The 23499-nt window shown below is 38.4% G+C and overlaps 1 protein-coding gene across 2 annotated transcripts in view; it reads right to left on the bottom strand.

Moving 5' to 3' along the window:
* Positions 1-23288, bottom strand: part of CARNMT1 (carnosine N-methyltransferase 1) — a 49888-nt gene extending 26600 nt beyond the window's left edge. The window contains exons 1-4 of one of the 2 annotated variants that reach the window (XM_047102237.1): positions 22841-22929; positions 15670-15749; positions 14975-15170; positions 13977-14140 (exon numbers count right to left, since the gene is read on the bottom strand). In XM_047102237.1, the coding sequence (XP_046958193.1) occupies positions 13977-14140; positions 14975-15170; positions 15670-15683 (374 nt within the window). In that variant the 5' untranslated portion in view covers positions 15684-15749; positions 22841-22929. Of the gene's footprint in view, positions 1-13976; positions 14141-14974; positions 15171-15669; positions 15750-22840 lie in introns of both variants that reach the window. The other variant, XM_047102229.1, reaches the window with a different exon arrangement.
* Positions 23289-23499: the final 211 nt, after the last annotated feature.

The following is a 23499-nucleotide window of genomic DNA, read 5'->3' on the forward strand; positions in this document are numbered from 1 at the left end:
CAAGTTCCAAAACACAAAAGACTTTCTCTTGGGTCAACATGACCCCTGGAGGTCAGGAGCGCGCGCAACTTTCAAGCACTTGGGAGTGTTCCGTCCTGCTTGAACCGTAGCAGTTCTCTGTTCAATACAGTAAAAGCCACTAACCACTTGCGACTACTGAACACTTAAAACGTGGCTAGTCCAAGTTGAGAGGTGTTGCAAGTGTGAAACAGATGCCAGATTTCAAAGATCTAGTATAAAAAAGGAGTGTAAAATACCTCATTAATAATCTCACATACTGATTATATGCTGAAATAATATTTCAGATACACTGGGCTATTAAAGTATATTATTAATTTCACCTGTGACTTTTTATGTGGCTATTACAGAAGCTAAAATAACATATACAGCTTGCATTTTATTTCTATTGACCGGGGCTGATCCACACACAGAAATAGTAAAAACACAATTTTGAGCAAAAGCCAATTGTGAAATGACACCACAAACCATTCTTTGAACTTTTACAATATAAAGAACAATAAAATATATTGTTTATAAAGGTATATGAACATGTAGTTAATGTCGGAAGGCTAGAGTAACAAATTCATATTAGCTATATCTCTGGAAAGAGATAAGAATATATACTCAGCATGGTTTGCAGGGCACGGTTTCAACTGTGTCTATAATGTTTCTTTTACAAAATATATGCCAAAAAACCCACGCAAAAAAACAAAAAACAAAAAACAAAAAACAAAAAACAGCCCTGAAGTAAATATGGCAAAATTTAAAGGTCTAACAGAGGTAGGCATTCAAATATTTTTTATTCGAAGTAGAAAATGGGTTAGAAACCCCATTAGTGTCTAGCCCCTTCAAAAATATGATCCCAGTTTACCTCTTCATTCCACTCTCAACACAGAACTCCATGTATCAAACAACTCCTCACCAATTCCAGAAAACACCTCCTCCTCACCTTCATCTTCAGAGCTCCTACACACCCACAGAAACTCAGTTTAAATGATCACCTACCTCATTCATCTATGAAGTCGTTCCCAAATATCCCAGGCAAAGCTTGAACTCACTACCCAGTGCTCTCAGCACTTCATACCTCTGTTATAGTTTATATTCCAAGTTCTTCTATGCCCCACAGACCAGTCACCTGTTTCTGTAAATAAGACTTCATTGCAACACAGTCATACACATAGACATATGGTCTGTGGCTGTGTCCCCCAACAACAGAGAAAAGCCTAAAATATTTACTAGCTGGCCCTTTAAGAAGTTTGCCATCCCAACACTACACGTCTGGAACCTCTCTCCTACTCCTACACAGAGCTTCCTTAACCTGTTTTATGACTGAATAAGTATTCTACTACATGACTGTAACATAATGTATCAAAATCTACTAAGGACATTTCCATTCTTTCCCATCTTTTGTTAGTATAATGTTAAAATTAATACCCTTGGCACAGATGATCTTTCACATTCAGGAATAAATATATCTGTAGAAAGCTTCCCCAAAATTGAATTTCAAGAGTCAAAAGATAAACATTAAAATTTTGTTAAATATTACCAAGTTGCCCTCCATAAGATTGTACTGATTTATTCTTCCATCAGCAAGCTAGAGGTTTCTTCAGGTCTTCAGTAAGTTATGTAATTTTTAAACTTTGCATTGTAATAGGTGAAAAATGGCATCTTAGTGTGTTTTTCACATTTGCATATTCTTAGGAGATGGAGTTCCTTGTATTTCGTGTTCTGTGTACTGTCTATTTACACTATTTTTCTACTGGGTTATTAGTATACATTGTTTTCCCACTGAGATATTACTCTAGATTTGTAAGCACTTGAAATCCTGAATTTTAAGAGCTTGAGATCTTGTTTGAAAGACATCTGAAATATTTGTCTTTGGCCTACGAGGGCTTTCAGGATGAGGGGTATATCTAAATTTTCAGGCTCTACTCTTCAATTATTTGGCAGTCTACATTTCCTCTATTTTCCCGTTTTAAATGGTTTCTTTTAGCTAAAAGAATCCTTTCATAAATTATATAGTCCTTATTTTAATCTAAGTAGAAAAAAATGCTTCTTTAAAGCTCATCCTAATGCCCAACTATATGAGACAAAAATATATTCAACTAGGCAATTGTGTACCTGTTATCTCTTCGGAGTGACCGGCAGACATGATAGATTTCTCCCACACACAAACAAAATACCACTTCAAATTCTTCTAAACTAGGATGGGCTAATGAAATTAGGACCTAAATATACAGTCTGACAGTTTTCAGAATTCATAAGAGAATACAGTTTCACATGGCTGTGCTTTTTCATCTCAGGACTCAAGACTCTCTTTCCTTAGCAGCTATAAACTTTATAGCATAAAATTCTTAAATTCAAATGATTAAATGATTAGATAGTCACCTGAAAAATTAAAACTCTCCATCCATTCAGTTCAGACCACCAACTGAAATGTTACTGTGCTTATGTTCGTATTTAAGAAAAAGCTTTAAAATTACATTGCTAATTTCAATGAGCAACTGCTCACTAAAGCAGAGTCCAAGTCTATTTAAACCCTAAACAGACTAGAAGCTAGTAATTACTGAAATGGTTGGCATCCAGCACAATTAAACAGCATTTCCTTAATGAACAGAGACCCCAATACATGTGTCAATCTGTGGCTTCAAAGCTGCTTGTGCTTGTAAATTCAGGCATTTAAAAACTCTAAGCAAACAAATAAAAATAAAAACTCTAAACAGAGACAAACTGGACCAACTCATGACAAGTGTGTTTTCATAGGAAAAAAATATTTTAATGATCACAGGCATAGTTAATTCTATGCATATCTAAATATATTCTCTTTTAGAGATGGCTCAGTTAGAAAAAGCCTCCACTAAAATTTCAGAAAGAAAGAACCCAACACACCAGGGAACAAGGTGGTGAAAAGAGGACTTGGTTTGGTGCTGTCGTTTCTATCTCTGGGGGTGCTGCGCTTTTCACAGAACTTCCAACAGCGCTATGTTGGGACAAAGCATCGGAGATTCACCACCTCTGTGGTCCGTAGGAGCCACTATGAGGAGGGCCCAGGGAAGAATTTGCCATTTTCAGTGGAAAACAAGTGGTGGTTACTTGTTATGATGACTACGTACTTTGGACCTGGATTTGCTGCACCTTTTTTTTTTTTTTTTATAGTAAGACACCAACTGCTTAAGAAATAAGGACGTCTGGGGTGCCTGGGTGGCTTAGTCGGTTAAGCATCCGACTTCGGCTCAGGTCATGATCTTGCAGTCCGTGAGTTCGAGCCCCGTGTCGGGCTCCGTGCTGACAGCTCAGAGCCCAGAGCCTGTTTCAGATTCTGTGTCTCCCTCTCTCTCTGACCCTTCCCCGTTCAAGCTCTGTCTCTGTCTCAAAAATAAATAAACGTTAAAAAAAAAAAAATGAAAAAAAAAAAAGAAATAAGGATGTTTTAATTAATCCATTAAACAGATGTGAAAAGGAGCATTTTAAGAAGTGCAGTCTCTCTGAAAAATGGATCAAACTCTTGAATTCAACATACTCAATATGTTTGTAAATAAACTTATGGCATGAATCCTTAATGCCTCTTCTCTGAAACCTGGAATGTAATAATTGTGCTTACTTTTTATTTAGGAAATGTTCCAGAATTTGTTTGGTCAAAATATGTGTGTAATTTAGCCTCTTTCTTGGTTTTAAATTTTGAGATTTAATTTTTGATTACTAGGTCAGGACCTTGTTGGTAATTTATGTTCTATAAAATGCAAATTTGACTTTGCTGTCCCACAATAATTTTTTTTAATTGAAAAAGAGGAAGAAGTGTACTTTTAGTCTTTACTTTGAGGCAGTAAAATTGTTTTTCTTCATGAGTGATAATTACTTAATCATGAGTAAAACCAATAGTGAGTGTATAGAGTGAAGTAAAAGAGCTTTTTTCCCTCCAGACTTGTTATCTAAAACTAAATTTTTTGCCTTGATAAATTTGTTATTGACCAATACCAGTTTTGTTTAGACTGAATAAAAGTAGAATATCTGAAATGAAATGTAAAAAAAAAAAAAAGAAAAAGAACCCAAGCAGACATAAATTCGAGTCAAATCCAGCCTGAAATATGAAGACATCAAATTCCCATGTGCTTGCTGTGGCATAAATAGGGGCCTGGAAATTTATCTGAGACTCAACACTGACCAGGACTGAGCTAAGAATCAACCTGGATTCTGAAGGGCTGTATTAATGTCCCTTCCAAGGACGAGGGGTTTACTTTTTTATGGCAAAGTTATGACTTTAATACAGATATTGACTTTACTGTTTTATTAGCTTCATGTTTTTAAGGTTCTATGACAGCTCATCTTACCAACTATAAGGAAACCAACCTACATTAAACAAGAAAAACAAATGACATAGGAAAAGATAATGAAAGGTTCTCACCAGGTCCAAGAATGGCACCAAAAAAAGAAGGCTAACAGATACTTTGGCACACTCCATTCAAAGTTTAAATACACCAGTCTACTTTTATAATATTATTTACTTTCAGGGAAGGGAAATGGGTGGCTGGGTAACAGTTATGGGAAAGAGACTTTAAATCCTGTTAAGTTTTTAAATTTTTGAATACTGTGATATGTTTTACCAAATCAAAATCATTTAATTATTATTTTATTTTAAAATAAATGATTACAATCATTAAGAGTTAATCCATCCTTTTCTCACCAGTCCACATTCTATCTTTCAGTAGAAATAGTAATAATAGTAGATAGATAACAGCAAAATAATGTTCTGTATTAGTTCACCAGGAAATTTAACAATGGCAAGCCCTATCGTAAAGCTTTTTTTTTTTTTTTTACCGTTTTATTTATTTTTGACAGAGAGAGAGAGAGAGACAGAGCATGAGCGAGGGAGGGGTAGAGAGAGAAGGAGATACAGAATCTGAAGCCGGCTCCAGGCTCTAAGCTGTCGGCACGGAGCACGACGCGGGGCTCGAACCCACAAACCATGAGATCATGACCTGAGCCGAAGCTGGAGGCTTAACCAACTGAGCCACCCAGGCGCCTGATAGCTGACATTGTTATACTGACTGGACAGCATGGTAATATACATGATTCATTGATCGTGACTAAATGAGTATGAACAAAGTCATGTCGAAAGTGCTAGAAATGATGCTGACATAAGCATTTGGCATTTAGCTTTCCAAAAATACCCAAAATTTGGTACATTCCAATTATAAAGAGTCTCACTTCATAACCTACTTTTCAAAAACAGAAATAATTTGAATTTTGAGAAATACCTGGATTTTATGTTTATAGAAGCTATCAGCTATTATTATTTTTAGAGCAGAGCACTGAATATATACACTGACAGCACCAACTAGAAACTATGAGTATAACATCCTACAATATGATCTACAATATATCAATGTTTATAAAAGTCCATAAAATTGAAAACACTTGTTTATGAAAAATAAGGAAATGAGAGATTATATCATAATTCTTTTTTAAGTCTACTTATTTTGAGAGAGAGAGAGAGAGAGAGAGAGAGAGAGAGAGAGAGAGAATGCATGTGGGAGAGGCAGAGAGACAGAGGGAGAGAGAGAGAATCCCAAGCAGGATCTGTACTATCAGCATGAAGCCTGATGCAGGGCTCAAACTCACGAACTGCAAGATCACGACCTGAGCTGAAATCAAGAGTTGGATGCTTAACTGACTGTTATCCTAATGTAGGATAAGAAAATCTGTAGCATGTATTAAAGTAAACAAAGATAGCCTTTAACAACTGTGTGATTTTTAGCTATTTATTCCAACTTGAGCCCTGAGTTTTCAAAACAAACGTTATTGAGGAAGAAGACTTCATATCTTAAAGAAAAATTAAAAGCATATTTCAACATTGTCACCTCAATATTCCCTAGTCAAAGACATAAAGATGTCTCCCAATAAAGAAAAGCCATGGACCAGATGGTTTTAGAGGTGAATTCCATTAAATATTTAATGACAAATGAACACCGTTTCCTCTCAAACTCCCAAAAAAGTAAAGAACACTTCCTAACTCATTCTACGACACCAACATTATCCTGATACCAAAATCAGGTAACAACATCACAGGAAAAGAAAATTCACAAGAGTTTTCACAAAAGAAAAAGAGAACAGATCAAGAATACCCTTTTTATAAATGCAAAAATCCTCAACAAAATATTAGTAAATTGAACCCAACAACTATTAAAAGGATTGTTCACCATGAACAAATGCAAATTTATGTCAGGAATGCAAGAGTGGTTCAATATAAGACAATCAGTCAATGTAACATAACATTAATAGAACAAAGGAAAGAGGGAGGATTTTTTCACTTGGCACAGAAAAATGCAACACTTTTTCTTGATAAAAACACTCAGAACACTAGGAATAGAGAGAAAATTCCTCATAATGATAAGGGGTATTTATGAAAAACCTACAGCTAAAAACATCAAATTCAATAGTGAAAGAAAGACCCGGAACATGATAAGGATGCTCCCTTTTATCACTGCTATTCAATGCTGTACCAGAAGTTCTGGCCGGAGCTATTCAAATGGGAAAGGAAGAGGTAAAAATCCATCTCTACTTGCAGATGTCACGAACCTGTATATTAGAAAATTGCAAAGAATCCACAAGAAAGCTCCTAGAGCTAATAAGTTAAGCAAAGTTGCAGGGTCACACAATCAACACATAAAAATCAGCTGTGTTTCTATACATCAGCAATGAACAATCCAAAAGAAAAAATTAAGAAAGTTAATTCCATTTATAATAATAGCATCCAAAAGAACTAAATACTTAAGGAAGGAATCCAACCAAGGGGGGGAAAAAAAGACTTGTACACTGAAAACTACAAAACACTGCTAAAGAAATTAAAGATCTAAATAAATAGAAAGACATCCTGTCTTCATGGATAGGAAGATTTAACACTGTTAAGATATCAATACTATCCAAACCAATCTACATGTTTAACAGTCCCTAAGAAAATTCCAACACCTTTTTTTCACAAGAATGGAAACACTGATTCTGAAATTCATATGGAATTGCAAGGGGTCCCAAAAAGCCAAAACTACCTTGAAAAATAATAAACTGAAGGACTTAAGCTTCCTGACTTCAAAATTTACAAAGCTACACAGATTAAAATACTATGGCATTGACATAAGGTCCAATGTATAGACCAACAGAACAGAAGAGAATAGAGAGCCCAGAAATAAACCTCACACATATGGTCAATTGATTTTCAACAACAGAACCAAGACAATTCGATGCAGAAAGGCTAGTCTTTTAAGAAATGGTGCTGGGAAAACTGGATATCCCTATGTAAAAAAAAATGAAGTTACACCTTTACCTTATACCATATACAAAATTAATTCAAAACAGATCAAAGACCTAAACTTAAGAATTAAAACTATAAAACTCTTAGAAGAAAGTATTGAGGAGGGGCCCCTGGGTGGCTCAATCAGCTGAGCATCCGACTCCTGGTTTCGACTCCGTTCTTGAGTCGGAGCACTGCGTCAGGCTCTGTGCTGACAGGACGGAGCCTACTTGGGATTCTATCTCCCCTTCTCTCTCTGCCCCACCCCTGCTCGTTCTCTCTCTCTCTCTCAAAATAAATAAACTTCAAAACAAAACCAAAAGAAAGTATTCAGGACACTGGATTTGGCAGTGATTTCATAAACATGACATGAAAAGCACTAGTGCCAAAAGGAAAAAACAGATAAACTGGACTTCACCAAAATTATAAAATTTTGTATGTCAAAGGACATCTATGACAAATCATCTTCAACCCAAACATAATAAAGACTATAAAAGCATGAAAAGTCAGTGCTATAAAAAAATTAGACACCCACTGTATCCTCATTGATAAAACTTGGAATATAAAATGTATTAACAAGTCTGCGGACACTAAAAATGTGAGTGAGTAGCATACACGTCAAGCATTTCTAGTAGTTGAAGTATTCGGAATCTGCCTAGCTTTGAAGCCTATGGATAAACTTCTTTCTACAAAAACATGTCATTAGAAAACTTCTTCCTAAATTATATCTGCAGGGCACAATCAGTGAATTATTACCTATATTACTTCTGAATCTTATAGATTGGCTGTTTGGACATGTAGAAATAAGCCCTGGTCTTTTTTTTTTTTTTTTTCCCAGGAGCGATAATATGGCTGGAATAATAATTTCAACTGTGCTTCCAACGTTACTCACTTACTGAGCTATATGTGGGTTTCAGACCCAGAACACTATAAATCTGATTGAAGAAATATTTACAGAACTGAAAATCAGTGAAGTGTCATAACTGTCATCAACAATGGAATAAAAGAATGAAAGCTTTAAGTGACACAGGAATCACAAGTATATAATCAATCTATTATCCCCTCAACTGGATGTTAAGAACACAGCGGGCCAAAAATTTACTGACCACAAGGAGAAATACAGTGGGTGATTTTCATGGTACTGAGCTACAATCTGCATGGCACAGACGTGTAGATATTCAAACAAGGTGGATTAGCTGTCATTACACGTAAAAGGCTGACTAAATAAGAGAGCCTCAATCTTATCTTTGGCAGAGGACAGTTCCAATATACAAATGGCTTCCTGTGGACCTAGTAGGTCATCTACTGCTGAAGAAATAACTATATTTTCATGCCTTGAGAGTCCAAGTGCTTAATATTGCAAACACCTTCCTATCAATTAATTCAGGAAAGATCGTAAAATCAATGTACACGAATCAATGTACGAGAATGAAGTAAAAGGTGAGATGCAGATGAAAACTTAGAAACTATTTCAATCTAGAAATTGACAATGGTTACATTGCCACATTTCTAGATGCAAGGTTTAGACCATTTTTTCTTACGTGATTGAAGCAGCTAATACATGCAATAACATCAAGTATTAAAAACATTTAAAAGATTCAGTCAATCTCCCAAGTTCATGGCTTGCCAGAATAAGGAGAATGCCTTTTTTCTGGTTGTCAATTTACTTCAGTTCCTACTGTTCTTTTACATACACCGTCTGGCATTCTATCAAAAAATTATGAGACATGCAAAGCAGCAAGAAAATGTACCCCATCGCTATGAGAGGAAACGATTATCAGAACTGACCCACAAACAGCACATATGTTGGAATTATCAGATAGGGATTTAAAAATAAACATAATAGGAGCGCCTGGGTGGCTCAGTTGGTTAAGCATCCAACTTGAGCTCAGGTCACGATCTCGCGGTTCAGGAGTTTGAACCCCGCATTGGGCTCTGTGCTGACAGCTCAGAGCCTGGAGCCTGCTTTGGATTCTATGTCTCCCTCTCTCTCTGCCCCTCCCCGCTCACACTCTGTGTGTGTGTGTGTGTGTGTGTGTGTGTGTGTGTGTGTGTGTGTGTGTGAAAAATAAATATTAAAAAAAATAAAAAATTTTAAAACCTAAACATAAAAAATACATTAAAACATCAGGTGGAAAAGGTAGATCACATGTACAAACAGGAAATGTCAGCACAGAGAGAACACACAGAGAAAGGTATGTGTATATGGAAGTACTAGAAATTTTTTAAAAATTCTGTATCAGAATTAAAGAAGTCTTTCAATGGGTTTATCAACAGACTGGCATAATAAAGAATTCGTGAAATTCAAGTAAGGTCAATAGAAACTACCCAAACTAAAATATAGAAAGAATTAGTGGGAAAAGAGCCATCTGACACGTTACAGACCATGTCAAGCAGTTTCATAAACATACGATTCAGTCCCAGAAGGGAAAGAAATAAGAGCAAACAATTTTTGATTTTTGATTTGGCGATACATATCTACCCAAGCCTCCCAAAGCAAAACAAAGCCCACACTGGATAAATACAAAGAAAACCACATCTAGGCAACTCATCGTCAAACTTCTGACAAACAGAAGTCAGGGGTGGAGTAAGGAGAATGGGGAATAACCGCTTCATGGGTATGGGATTTATTATGGGTTGTGGAAATGTTTTCCAACTCTGTAAGAGATGATGGATACACAATACTGTTAATTTACTAACTACCATCAAAGTGTTCACTTTAAAACTGTCACATTTTTTACATGCATTTCACCTCAACTTTTTAAAAGGAGGGGAAAAACACCAAATGTATTTCTCAAAACAAGGTATAAAATGGCCCTTAAACATATGAGACTAGTCAATTTCTGTCATAGCAAGAGAAATGCAAATAAGAAGTAGGCCAAAATACGATTCTCCACCCATCAGATTGGCAAAAGTTTACAAGCTTGGTAATGATTGTGAACACACAGTGTGTGGCAAGGCTGTGAGTAAACCGGCACTTTTGTACATTGCTGACAAGAAGGCAAAACAGTACAGCCCTTATAGGATTATGTGGCAATAACTGTGGCACACAGCCTAAAGTGCCCCACCTACTGGTGTTCACGCCTTTTTATAATCTGCTCCCTTTAGTGTGTGCAGGGATTTATGACTTGCTTCTTCGAACCAACAGTCACCGTGTGATAACATCACATCATAAAAACTCCACTGAAGGCTTCTAAAGACTCCTTGCCGGCCTGGCGAAGTAAGTGACCAGTTGGGGAAAGCTCACAAGACAAAACTGCTGAGGCAGACTCCCACGGCAGACAACAGGAAGCTAGGGCCCTCAGTCCTGCAACCCCAATGAAATGAATTCTGCCAACAACATGAGTGTGTGTGGAAGCAGGTATTTCCACAGTCGAGCCACCAGATGAGAACACAGCCCACCAGACATCCTGACGCAACCTTTTAAAGATCCTACACCAAGGACTCAATTAAGCTATGTCCAGACTTCTGACTCACAGAAACTGTGAAATGATAAATGTGTCTGTTTTAAGCAGTTAAATTTGTGGTAATTTCTTTTACAGCAACAGGCATTTAAACTTGTGGTAATTTCTTTTATAGCAACAGGTAACCAATACACTTATGTCCCACATGCATTTACCTTTCAGATTCAGTAATCCCATGTCTAAGAATTTACACTAAAGATACACTTCCAACAGTACAAAAATACACATGCATATGGTCATTAATTGTAACACTATGTAATCTCGACACCCAACGTGGGGCCCAAACTCACAACCCTGAGATCAAGAGTCAATGCTCTACCGACTGAGCCAGCCAGGAGCCCCAACAATTGGCTATTTCTAAGATAAACTGTTAAGTGAAAAAAGCAGAATGCAACATAAAATATACAGGCTGCTACATTTTGTGTTTGAAAAAAGGAGGCAATTTAGAAGAAAACCTGTATCTGCTTACATTCATAGGAAACAAAAAATAAAAACAAGGACAAACAAGAAATCAATGATACTGATTACCTACATGGGGTGTGGGACTGAGAATGAGGATTGAAGAGATGGGCTATCAAAGGAATAGGAAAGGGAATGACACTTTTTCTGATTATCACAAGTTGATAGCTGACAGCTCATGAATCAAAAAAATAAATATATACCAGCAAGGATGGAGAATGGGGGGAGGACAGAACAACCCTAAGAACTGAAAGCAAACAGAAATAAACCATGATGTACTGAATTTCAAATTAAACACACAACCACACTGAGGGTAGGGGGTTGAAAGGAAGTGACTCTGAGTAACCTGTAAAGAATATTTTTGTGAATAACCTTAGTTTAGGGGAAAAAATAATTGCTAGCAAATCCTAAACTCATGTGGGTAGTTTGTTTTTCATAGTGGTATGGAGGTAGCAATTCTGAAAGCCTTATGTGAGTACTGTAGGACTGAGTGAATGAGTAAATGTATTGATGTTGTCAGAAGCCAGGGTTCTTACTGTGGAAAAAGGCAGACAGATATAGGGAACAGGGAGGCCAAGAAGGAAACCTTTGGGGTTAGACTGGAACTGAAGGGATTAGTATGAACTAATGATTTCTAATATGTGTGTGTGTGTTCTATCCACTAAAAGGCTCAAAAGCAGTGACATCTTAGTAACAACAAAAATGCCTAGGGCCCGATCTTGGTTTCTATACACCATTCCACATTAAAGGAACTGGGTCCTTGGAAAAACATCCAATTCCAAGGCTAAAGTCGGGAAGATACACAATGGGACTAAAATATTTTACTGTGCCAGAGAAATAAGGAAGCGCTAAAAAACAATTGGGCCACGCTGAAAGGACAAAGGGGCCAACTTGAAGGCACTCCTGCTGGCTAAATCTGAACAACAACAAACCAACAGGAATGGATCATTACTCACTAAATAAAATAGTAACCATTAGTCCTTTCAGGTAATAGTTTACAGATATAATAGAATACTGATGATTGTAAAGTTAGAAAATCACCATTTCAGGGCACGTGGGTGGCTCAGTCGGTTGAGCATCCAACTTCAGCTTAGGTCATGATCTCACAGTTAGTGAGTTCGAGCCCCACGTCAGGCTCTGTGCTGACAGCTCAGAGCCTGGAGCCTGCTTCAGATTCTGTGTCTCCCTCTCTCTGTCCCTACCCCACTCATGCTCTGTCTCTCAAAAATGAATAAATGTTAAGAAAAAAAATCTTAAAAAAAAAGAAAATCACCATTCCATAACCATCACAGGATAGATTAGTTCATGCAAAAATCCTCACTGGCTGACAATTCTAAGGAAGAGAAAGTTTGAGGAGGAGCAGGAAATTAACTGCATGGTCTCAAAGTGTCTCCCCAGAAACTGCTTATCAGTTGTAAGAAGAGAAACAGTAACTGAACAGTAGAGAAACTGAATGACATTCTGAATGGGTAATCAAAATTAAAATTATTATTCATGGACTAACAGACATTGCACTACTCCAAATGTGACATCCTAAAAAGAACACATCAATTATGTATCAATTATGTATTATTTTCAAAAGGACATATAATCCAGATTCAATCATGAAGAAACAGATAATCTCAAACTGAGGAACAGTGTATAAAATAACTTCCTTGTATTCTTCACAAATGTCAATGTCATGAAAGAAAAAGAAAGGCCAAGGAACTGTTCCAGATTAAAAACTAAAATATTATAATGAAATGTAATACAATATCCAGGGCTGGATCTAGACTAGAAAGAAATGTTATTAAGAATATTTTCAGGATAATTTATAAAAATTGAATACAGACTGTAGATTAGAAGACAGTATTAAATTTTACTCCACCTGATAACTGCACTGTATTTATGTATATTCTTGTTCTTCAGAAATTAATTCTGATGTATTAAGAGGTAAAAAAACCAAAACAAAACATCATGTACACACAAAATGATCTCTCAAATGGTTCAAATAGTAGCTGTGTATATATGTGGTTTTAGACATACTTATAAAGCAGGGGAAGGAAGGAGGGAAGTAGGAAGAAGAAATAATGAAGTAAGTGTAAAATGTTAAGAACTGGTGATTAGGGAGAATATGTAAGAAGTGTAAAATGTATGCAACTTATCTGTTATTTTGAAGCTGTTGAGATTCTCAAAATAACACATACACTGGCATTTTTAAAGTACAATAATTATACTTGCTGCTAGATCTGATTTAGTGCAATACAGGATACAAAGCATGTTCTAGCACAAATTAGCTTTTTAAATATTTTTATAGCTGTGCTTCAAAATTGGTTTCTTGGTAATCTTATGCCTTCTATCTGATCCATTCAGAAATGTTATTCAGAAAAGTGGCCTGCGTAGGGTTTTCATGGCACAAAAAAGTGACGAATCTCTGCTCTAAGCTATAAATCCCCTATTTACTTACAAGTTTGTCGTAATAAGGAAAATTAAATTAGTCTGAAGCTTTTTGCTTTGCCATAAGCAAATTATAAAAGGAAAACATCACTGATAATGAACATCTAACCTTACAAATTTCTAGAGTGATTAAGTGCTACAGCAAAGAGTATTCAAAATATTAACACAGCTTCACACAAAGCATCTAAAAACACACACAAGACCACATATCCATATATGAAAAAATACAGGCACACAGCAACTATAAAAATGAATCAAGACTGTGACATTTCTTACAGAAAAACTTAGTGCTTATCTTTAAAGAAATGGATTAAAAATAAGATACTATTTACCATCTCTCTTTTGGAAAATTTTTTAAAATTTCTTTAATGATTGGCTGGTAGCAGGCTTCCCTTTCTGCTTTCCCGGTTTCACTCCAGTCTCTCACAAACTGTTTCAGTGTGGATTTTAATTTATCCATGTCAAATGTAGATGCTGGCATAATCTTTCCATTCCCCTGTTTAAAAAACAGAAATCAATTAGCTTCTGACAAAGTAATCAATTTTGGATATGGTCACACAGACATGCTACTCGGGGGCCATATAGATGGTTTAGTGGATAAATCACTAGCCTCTCACCTCAACCGGGATTCAAGTGCAGCTTGAGATCCTAAATGAAAAGAGCTTGGTGGTCTCACTTCTACCCTCAATAGATTAAGGTCCATTAATCATGAAACCACCATATAATTAAGCAGTCTTTACTCAGGAGAGGACCAGAACTGAGCTCCTATGGAGACGGAACATCTCTCTCTAAGAGAGGGAAGAAAGTCCCTCCGGGTCATTGATGGGGCAGCATGGAGAGGCTCACACTGGAGTGGCCCAACTGTATCTATCCTGTGGATACAAAAAGAGGACTTCAGTTTCTATTACTGCCAGTCCCTTGAGATTTAGAAGTGAAAATAATTTCTTAAAGTAAAAGATAAATATCAATAGATACAAGATACTGACAATGAGTTTAGCAAGGGAAATTAATTTTACACGGCTACTAAAGTTGTTTACAAAAATTTAAGTCACTAACTCTACATGCTAGAACAGTCAGAATACTATGTAAAATGTACATCCATATGGCAACAATTATCTTACTATTTTTAGGGAAAAAAATCAGTGAACAAATCCAGTTTCTGGCGTACTATCCTATTAAGCCTAATCAAATGCCTGAACATGTAAGTGAAAACACTCTCTGAGTAGAGCAAATGACTCATGCAAAATATAAAAATGAAATCCAGAAAGATAAAGACCTCAAAAGACAGAGGTTAAACCCTAAAATAAAAATAGAACAAACTTTCACATACATCTTCTCCATATTCTTTATTTTCAAACATATGTATGCAATCATTCACAATGGTCAGTAGTATTTCTTGATTATGATCAATGCATTTCCGAATCTTGTCCAAGTGAAGAAGAAACTGAGGAAGTAGTTTCTGTTGGTTATCTGGAAGTGATCGAAATTGTCTTTCTGTTCGGTTCACTCGCTCATGCATACTGGTGCTAAAACATAAAAGGTGTTTTTTAAATTGGCGAAAGAATTCTCACCAGGGCCAATCTTATTTTAAGGTTGTCTTTCTGTACAATTATTCCTTATAATGTTGGATACTGTCCTGTTATTTACAATCTTTTGGTTTCTTAAAGGATACCAACTTAGAAATTTTATATTTTCACCTTATTACAAATTCTTTAGACAAACAAAAGACAAAGAGTTTATAAGTAGCAAAGTAAACATCTGCACCATTTGGGGGGTAAAAGAAAACATGAAGAGGATTAACGTACAATGAGTTTATTTTTATGATTTTAATTTCCAAGCTTAAAATTTTCAGCAAACTAGTTGAATGCTTTAAATCTATCAGAGCAGAATACTGCTCTGAAATTACTTTAGAATACACAAAATGTGTTTTGAAATTAACTAACAGCCAACCAAGCTAAATTTTTAAAAATCACAAAAGATCTTATGCACTACAAAAGTAGTAAACAAAAAAAAAATGAAATTTACATGATATTATTCATAATTTGCAATCCAGAAGTTTCCAGATAACTCTAAAGGTCACTTTGGGGATTATCTATTTATAAAATCTGAAAAAACAAACAAACCATCATTTAAAAAAGTCAAATATTACATTTGCAATGAGTGCCATTTTATATCAATCAGATGGGCAAAATCTAAAAGCCTGACTATAGGAATATATAAATATGTATACATATATATACTGATTGATGGTAGGTGCATAAATTGGTACAACCACTCTGGAAAATAATTTAGCATTTCCCAGTAAATCTTAATACACACACTCCCTATGACATAGCAATTATAGTCCTAGACACATACTCAAGAAACTCTCGCAAATGGGCACCAAGAAACTATCTTCTTAATAGCACTGTTATAAACAACAACCTAAAGGTCCATCACCAGTAAAATGAATGAAGAAAGTACCGTATAATCATACAATGGAAGGTAATTAAATTAATAAACTACAACTAGACACAATAATATGGATAAAACTCACGAATGTAAGTATTTGTCGAAAAAAGCAAGTTGCAGAAAAATGCGTAATGTACAATTCCACCTTTTATAAAAATAAACAATACATTACAGGGACTGAATACAAGTAGAAAAACTATAAGGAAAGCAAGTAAGTGAAAATTCAATAAAGCGATGTTCTTTGAAGGGAAAGGGAAAGGATGTTTTTTGTTTTTTTTTTAACCCAGGTGTTAGATTTCTGGGTATTCACTGTATCGTTCTTTACATTTTATACATCCAAACAAGTCAGTCAATGTTTATGTTTCTTCTAAACACTCTTTGGCATTTACTCCATACTAAATAAAAATGAAAAGCACTTTTTCATTTGATTGACTGAACCTTTCTATTCATCCAAATAATTCTCATTTTTATGCCACATCACTAATTTCTGAATAGTACTAAAGACGTTCTGAGGAAGCTCTTGACTAAAGCAATAACCTGACTGTGCTTTTAGAAGCTTAATGTGGTGGCTATGGTAGTTAGGGGCGAGGGGGGAATGGCGAGGTAACGTGAATAGATGAAATTGGCAGTGGCTGCATGCATGTTTGCTTTTTTCCCCCTGGAGACAGTGTAATAGTGAGCTCTGGAGTCAAAACACATATATGAATTGAAATTCAGGTTATGCCACCTATTTGCTGTGCAACCCTTGGAGAGCTACTTCCTTCCTCTGTGCCCCAATTGTCTCATACACAAAACAAGGTAATACATAACAGTGATGATGATGATGATGATGACAGAAGTTGTCATTTATTGAGATTTAATAAAAGCCAGGCCCTACATCAAAAGTCACTAAACATGGATTATTCTGGAAAATCTCCATAAAATTCTATGAGGTGGCTACCGTAATACTCCTCTGCCAACCCAATGGATTTTACTGAAAATGTAACAAAATAATGCACACATATCACTTAGCCCAGGGCCTGAAACATAGCTCAAATATAGGTATATCTAATTTACCTAATGAAAATACAAAAAAAAAAAAAAAATGTAGAGAAGTAAAAGTCCTCCAGGAAAAAAGCTACTAATAATTCCTCTTCTAGAGGCAATCACTTCTAACTTTTTGACATATTTCTCCTTGTCGTTAAGACAAAGTCCCTTAAGTGCTTTTCTAGTCAAAACGTGATACACAGAACAGCAGATCACTTGGAGGTAACTAGAAATGAAGAATCCGACGCCCCACCGAAGACCTACCGAAATGTAATCTGCCTTTTAACGAGATATCCAAATGATTCACATGTACACCAAGTTTTCAGAAGCACTTGTAATCCTTCATCTTTATCAAAGGAATTTTCCCAGATCAGAAAAAAAGTTCTCTAATGACTACAGCACAAAAGACTATATAATGACTGTTCGTTATCCCATCTATGCAACCAAAATTTACATATTTCCCAAACACTGGACATCTAGGTACTTGCACTTGTCTATATGATAAACTTTCTGTTCTAAATTGGTCTATATTTTAGGGAAAAAAAAAATGCTACAAATTCCCAAAAGAAGAATTACCAAGTTAGAAAGAGTAAGTAAGGGGCCCCTGGGTGATTCAGCCGGTTAAGCATCTGACTCGGTTTCGGCTCAGGTCATCATCTCACAGTTTTGTGAGTTGCAGCCCCATATCGGGCTCTGCGATGACAGCTCGGAGTCTGCTTGGGATTCTCTCTCTCCTTCTCTCTCTCTGCCCCTTCCCTGCTCATGCTCTTATCTGTCTCAAAAATCAATAAACTCAAAAAAAGTAAAAAAAAAAAAAAAAAAAAAAGAGTAAGTATTTTTCAGGTTAACACAAACTGATTTTCAGAAGGACTGCATCAGTTTGCGTTCCTATAAAATAGATTATGACACTAAAGAATAATTAAAAGTGACCATACTGTGTTAGGCAAACAGTGGAGTTGTGAAGGTTTACAGCTCACAGTCAAATGGTGAAAACAGTCTTACAGTACTTCATTTCTAGTATTCTTGGCCACTGGATGCCGCTCAACGTTTCTCTCAGCACACCTCAAAATTCAACAGACACACTGAACGTAGCACACGATCATCCCCCCAAAAAACCTGGCACTTCTTCCCATATGGCTGATGAATGGCACACCATACATCCACTCAGGTCAGAAACAAATGAGTCATCCTAAAATGCCTCTTCTCACAGATCCCACAATCACAAGCCCCAGATCCTTTTGACTCTACTTCATAAACTGTCTGCAAATCACTACCTCTCCCAGGCCCTCATTAGGTCTCCCAAAGATTCCTAAGAGGCCTGCTCCCTGGGAATGCTGTACCCGGCCTAAGTCTACCACTCCCTATGAATTCTAAAAAACAGTCTTGTCCCCACTGAATCTCCAGATTTCAGCATATGCAAAGAGCAGTGAATACACGTTCAGTTATGTTCCCTAAGTGCCATTTTTGATGTTCGATGAAGACTACTTAATTTCCACGTTTGCAGGGTAGTTGAGGTAAGTTATAGATTGGTCAGAAGAGCCCACACGTATTTGCTGTCAATTACTGATACAGAAGTGATGTTAACAACACAGAACAGGATGAGAGGCTGCATATCTTTTAACCCTTGATTACTCTATGGTGTGCCAAACTATCCATAACATACACCCACAGTGTCTCTCTTGAAATAAGGGAGGTCTTAGAAGTTGAGAAGAGAGTCTACTCCTTACTACATTATTTTAAATTTTTTTAAGCTTTATTTTTGAGAGAGAGAGAGAGAGAGCATGAGTGGGGGAGAAGCAGAGAGAGGGAGACACAGAATCTGAAGCAGGCTCCAGCTCCGAGCTGTCAACACAGAGCCCAATGCAGGGCTTGAACTCACAAACCGAGAGATCATGACCTGAGCCGAAGTCAGACGCCCAACTGACTGGGCCACCCAGGTGCCCCCTTACTATATTGTTTTAAATGGGGCTAGCTTCACTGTTCTAAAGATGCTTACCCTACCAATGTACTTTAAGAAAGGGGTGGGCAAACTATGGCCCCCTGGTTACTAGGCCCATTTTACAAGGAGTTTTACTGAAACATAGCCATGCCCAATTGTTCACATACTGCCGACAGTTGTTTCCATACAGGGCAGAGTTAAATAGCTGTAAGAGACTACCTAGCCTTTCAACCTTAAAAACATTCATTGCCTGGCCCTTTAAACAAAGTTTCCCAAACAGCTTTTAAGGAATTTTTTATAACCTTCAGGCTCTCCTTGGTTCTGAACTCAGTGGCAAGAGGCCATATCCTCTGGTGGCTAAGGGGAGAAAGGAGAGTGAGCAGCCATTATTTCCTGGGATAGCTCTGGGATATTATTTCCTTCAGCTCTCTCCAGAAGGCTGGTCTCGGCAGTGACCCCAACTCTGATTTAGTCTCCTTTCATCAGCGTGGGTCTGATACTGCTGGGTCTGAGCCAAGGGCCAAGGTCATAGACCCATTCTTCTGCACCTGTTGAATTACTCTAGAATTCCAAACGGGAAAGCATTATCTTTTCAGAAGGAAAGTCTGTCTCAATCCATTTTAAATATTTATTAAAAACTCAGTTAGGGGCGTCTGGGTGGCTCAGTCGGTTAAGTGTCCGATTTCGGCTCGGGTCATGATCTTGTGGTTCATGGGTTCAAGCCCCATGTCAGGCTCTGTGAGGACAGCTCAGAGCCTGGAGCCTGCTTCGGATTCTGTGTCTCCCTCTCTCTGCCCCTTCCCCAGATCACCTCTGTCTCTGTCTCTCTCTCAAAAATAAATAAACATTAAAAAAAAAAAACCTCACAGTTAAAACTGTCTTACTAAGTATCACTGCTTGCTAATGCAGGGTAAAATCTTAGTGAACAATTCTGGATTTCAGGCCAGACTCTACCACAACTTGGTTGTGTAAGCCTGGGCAAGCTATTTGCCTCTTTATATGGCTATTCCTTCACCTGTACAAAAGAACTTTACCTCTCCATGTTTTGAATCTCACCTAATTGCTATTTCTAAAAGCAGGATGTTTCTGACGAGACCTTTGATTTTTTAACTGTAGTATCTTCTCCATGACCAAGTATCTTCATTCATTTTAGGACTGACAATTTTTTTTTTTTTTTTTTTTTTTTTTTTTGCTATTTGCTACAATACTCGAATCGTTTTTGCCTTAATCAAAATACATCATCTATGCATAATCTGTAGGAAACACAAAGTTGGAAGCCATTGGAAAAACATTAATCAAGACAATTCTTGCCTTGTGATTTTTAATCTAAGTCTCCTATATAATAACTAAAAGACACTTAGCAATAAAAGTAAACTCCACAATTTAGAAGTACTCACTAAAGCTCCAGAACAGGATCGTCCATCAGAACGTACTGCAGTGATGGAAAGGTTTACATCTGCACTGTCCAATATGGCAGCCACCAGCCACATTTGAAAAGCACTTGAAATGTGGCTAGTGAGGCTGAGAAAATGAATTTTACATTTTATTAAGTTTTAATTAATTTAAGCTTAAATTTAGCGAGATGTGATTAGTGACTACGGTACCACAGTGCAGGTCTAGAAGATCATAAAATGTTGGACTGTAACAACTCAGAGTATTTTCTGCTACAAAATGCTTTCCATACCCCCTAGTCCTTCAAGTGATGTTTTAAAACACATTTTTTTAATACTATTTTCAGTCTATTTCAATGTTTCATCAAAAGAGTACATGCCAGGAGCACCTGAGTGGCTCAGTTAAGCCTCTTGATTTCAGCTGAGATCATGATCTTACTCTTCATGAGATAGAGCCCTGCATTGGGCTCTGCGCTGATAGGAGCCTGCTTGGGACTCTCTCTTTCTCTCTCAAATAAACAAACACTTAAAAAAAAAAAAAAAGAGTACACACAAATAAAAAGGATTGTTTTTAAAAAGTGAAAGTGTCCTCAATCCCACATTAAACAGAGGGATGAGTATAGGAAACTATCACAACCACCAGAACATTCACACAAGCACCCTTCTCTATATTGCCACACTTGAGCCCTCGTGCCAGATCAAAGGTCTCTGTGCTCTCACAAAAAGGCCCATTTGATACCTAATCATAAGTATCAATTTTATATATGAATCTGCACAAACACACATTTTAACTAATTGGGTCCACTGTGATTCACTGTATTTCCAGAAAATATTCCAATATTCTTTCTAGAATTTTCATAGTAAAATGTACCAGACTTCTCTGTACCTACCTCTCCTAGCTATCTAAATCTAAGGTCAGTTGTTTCCCCTCCCTGTGGTGATTCTTGAAGGCACAATACTTGCATCAAATTCAATTCTGTGGTTTTCTGCCTTCCTCCCTGTGTTGATACTAAGTAAAATACCCATATGAGTTACTTCCCTTTTGGGCTCCATAAGTAATGCAGTCCACGGTTCCTGTGCTTGGGTTTAATCAGTAAATTATTTCACCAAGATCTTTGCATTTCAAAATGTCATGTTACAAATGTAGTCAGATTCTAAATAACTTTAAGTTTTTATTAAGCAAGTTTCCCAATTCAAAAAAGTAACAAACTACCGACCTGTCACAAATTCAGACTACTTGGGAATGACAAACGCATTTCTTTGCTACTACTTGTCTTATTTGTTAAAAATAGAGCTTCAACAACATATGCCAAGCTCTGGTGACACAAAAATAAATAAGGATCAGTCCCTGCCCTTGAAGAGGTCACAGTCAAGCAATTAAAAAAAAAAAAAAAAAAGAAGTCTGCATAAAGCACAGCAGGAGCCCATCTAAGGGAACAAGTTTTACTCGTGCAGGTCATGTCCGTGTATCTCATTCCAACTGCAGACTCAGAACACAGCCGTCGGTGGCCTCATCTCTTAACACGAATGAAAGTGCTATATTTACCTAAAAATCTAAGTCCCTTTCAGATCTCGGAATTAGAATTTTGCGACTAAGCTATTTTAACATCTATCTAAAAAAGAAAAGTGGAAGTTAGGGAGTTTAAAAGTCCTACCACCGTGCCCAGCCCACAGTGAGAATTCGATACATATTTGCCGAAGAAAAGATCATAAAAGCGGTTCTTTGCTGTGCCTTCTCTCATTTCCCTCTTTAATACTTAAATTGTAGAGCATCCGGACCACCTCCGACCTTAATTTCACCCACCAGTTAAAGACATTGAGCGCCATCATTCACCACTAATGTGCCTGTACATTCAAAGCGCCAAGGGGGTTGGGGTGGAAATCTTACGCAGCTCTCACAAGAACTGGCCAACAGTTTGGGAAAATTCGTCCTACGGCATCCCACGTGTAGGTGAACTTGGGTTCTCCGTGTGTTCAGTTTGGAGGACATCGACAACACATACAGATCATGCCCAGCACTGGACGATTTTACCACCATCATCTTCTATCTGCAATTGTTAACAGCACTTTTCCGGTCACCCCCACCGGCCTCAAAGCCAAACCTTTAACGAGGGATGAAAGGCAAGAGAGCTAATCTGATCCTGAGGTTGGAAGACACGAGGCTGAGCAGCAGACGGCGCGGCAGACACGCGGCTGTGCAGGGCCGGGAAGGGCTAACGTGGTACGAGGTGACTCAGGGGCCCGGAGGTCAGATCTGGCGGCCCGGTCCGGGTGCCCCGGAGGCGTGGCGGCCGAGGGCGAGCGCGGCGGGCGCCCCCGTTCCGGCGGGTCCGCCGCAACCAGCGGGCACCTCGATGGGCTGCGCCGGGGTCCGCCACGGGCTTCTTACCCGTAGTAGCGGAAGGCATTAATGATCTTCCAGAAGTGCTCGCGCTCGAGCCGCTCCTCCTCCTCCTCGGTGCTGCGCGCGGCCGCCGCCGCCGCCGCCGAAACCGCCGCGGCTGAGGCCAAACGCCCGGCGGAGAACTGCACTTCCACCTCCTCGCTCCCGCCGCGGCCGCCGCCGCCTCCCCCGCAGCCCTCGGGCAGCTGAGAAGCTGGCGGCGGAGGGCGCCGCCGTCGCTGCATCGCCGCCGCGGCCCTAGGCCTGGCTCGCTTGCGTCTCGCCGCGACTGAGAGCGTGGTGGCGGCTGCTCGGCCTTCCTCTAGACGGCGCCCGCCGCGGACATGCCCCCAGCTCGCGGTGCGCTCCGCCCCCGCCGCCCTCAGGCCTCCATCCGCGCCGGGCTCCGCCAGGTCTTCAGGAGCGCCCGGCACGAGCGCGCATGCGCATGCGAGGGTACGACGGAGGGCCGCGGCCGCCTGCGCTCATTTGCTGCCGGGCCTCGGCGACCGCGCGCTGCCGTAAGGACGGCGCGCCCGATGGGCGGGGCGAAGGGTCAGGTGGGAGGAGCGAAGGAGGGGGAATCCCTGGTGGGGTGGGGCTGGCACCTGCGAGACACGGCGTGGGTTGGGTTTAAGAGCCTGCGAGTGCTGGATTTGGGGACA

The sequence above is a fragment of the Lynx rufus genome, unplaced genomic scaffold (assembly GCF_022079265.1).
Source record: "Lynx rufus isolate CCGP_SWC_20201006 ecotype Redwood Valley unplaced genomic scaffold, mLynRuf1.p SCAF_10, whole genome shotgun sequence".
NCBI classification, from domain to species: Eukaryota; Metazoa; Chordata; class Mammalia; order Carnivora; family Felidae; genus Lynx; species Lynx rufus.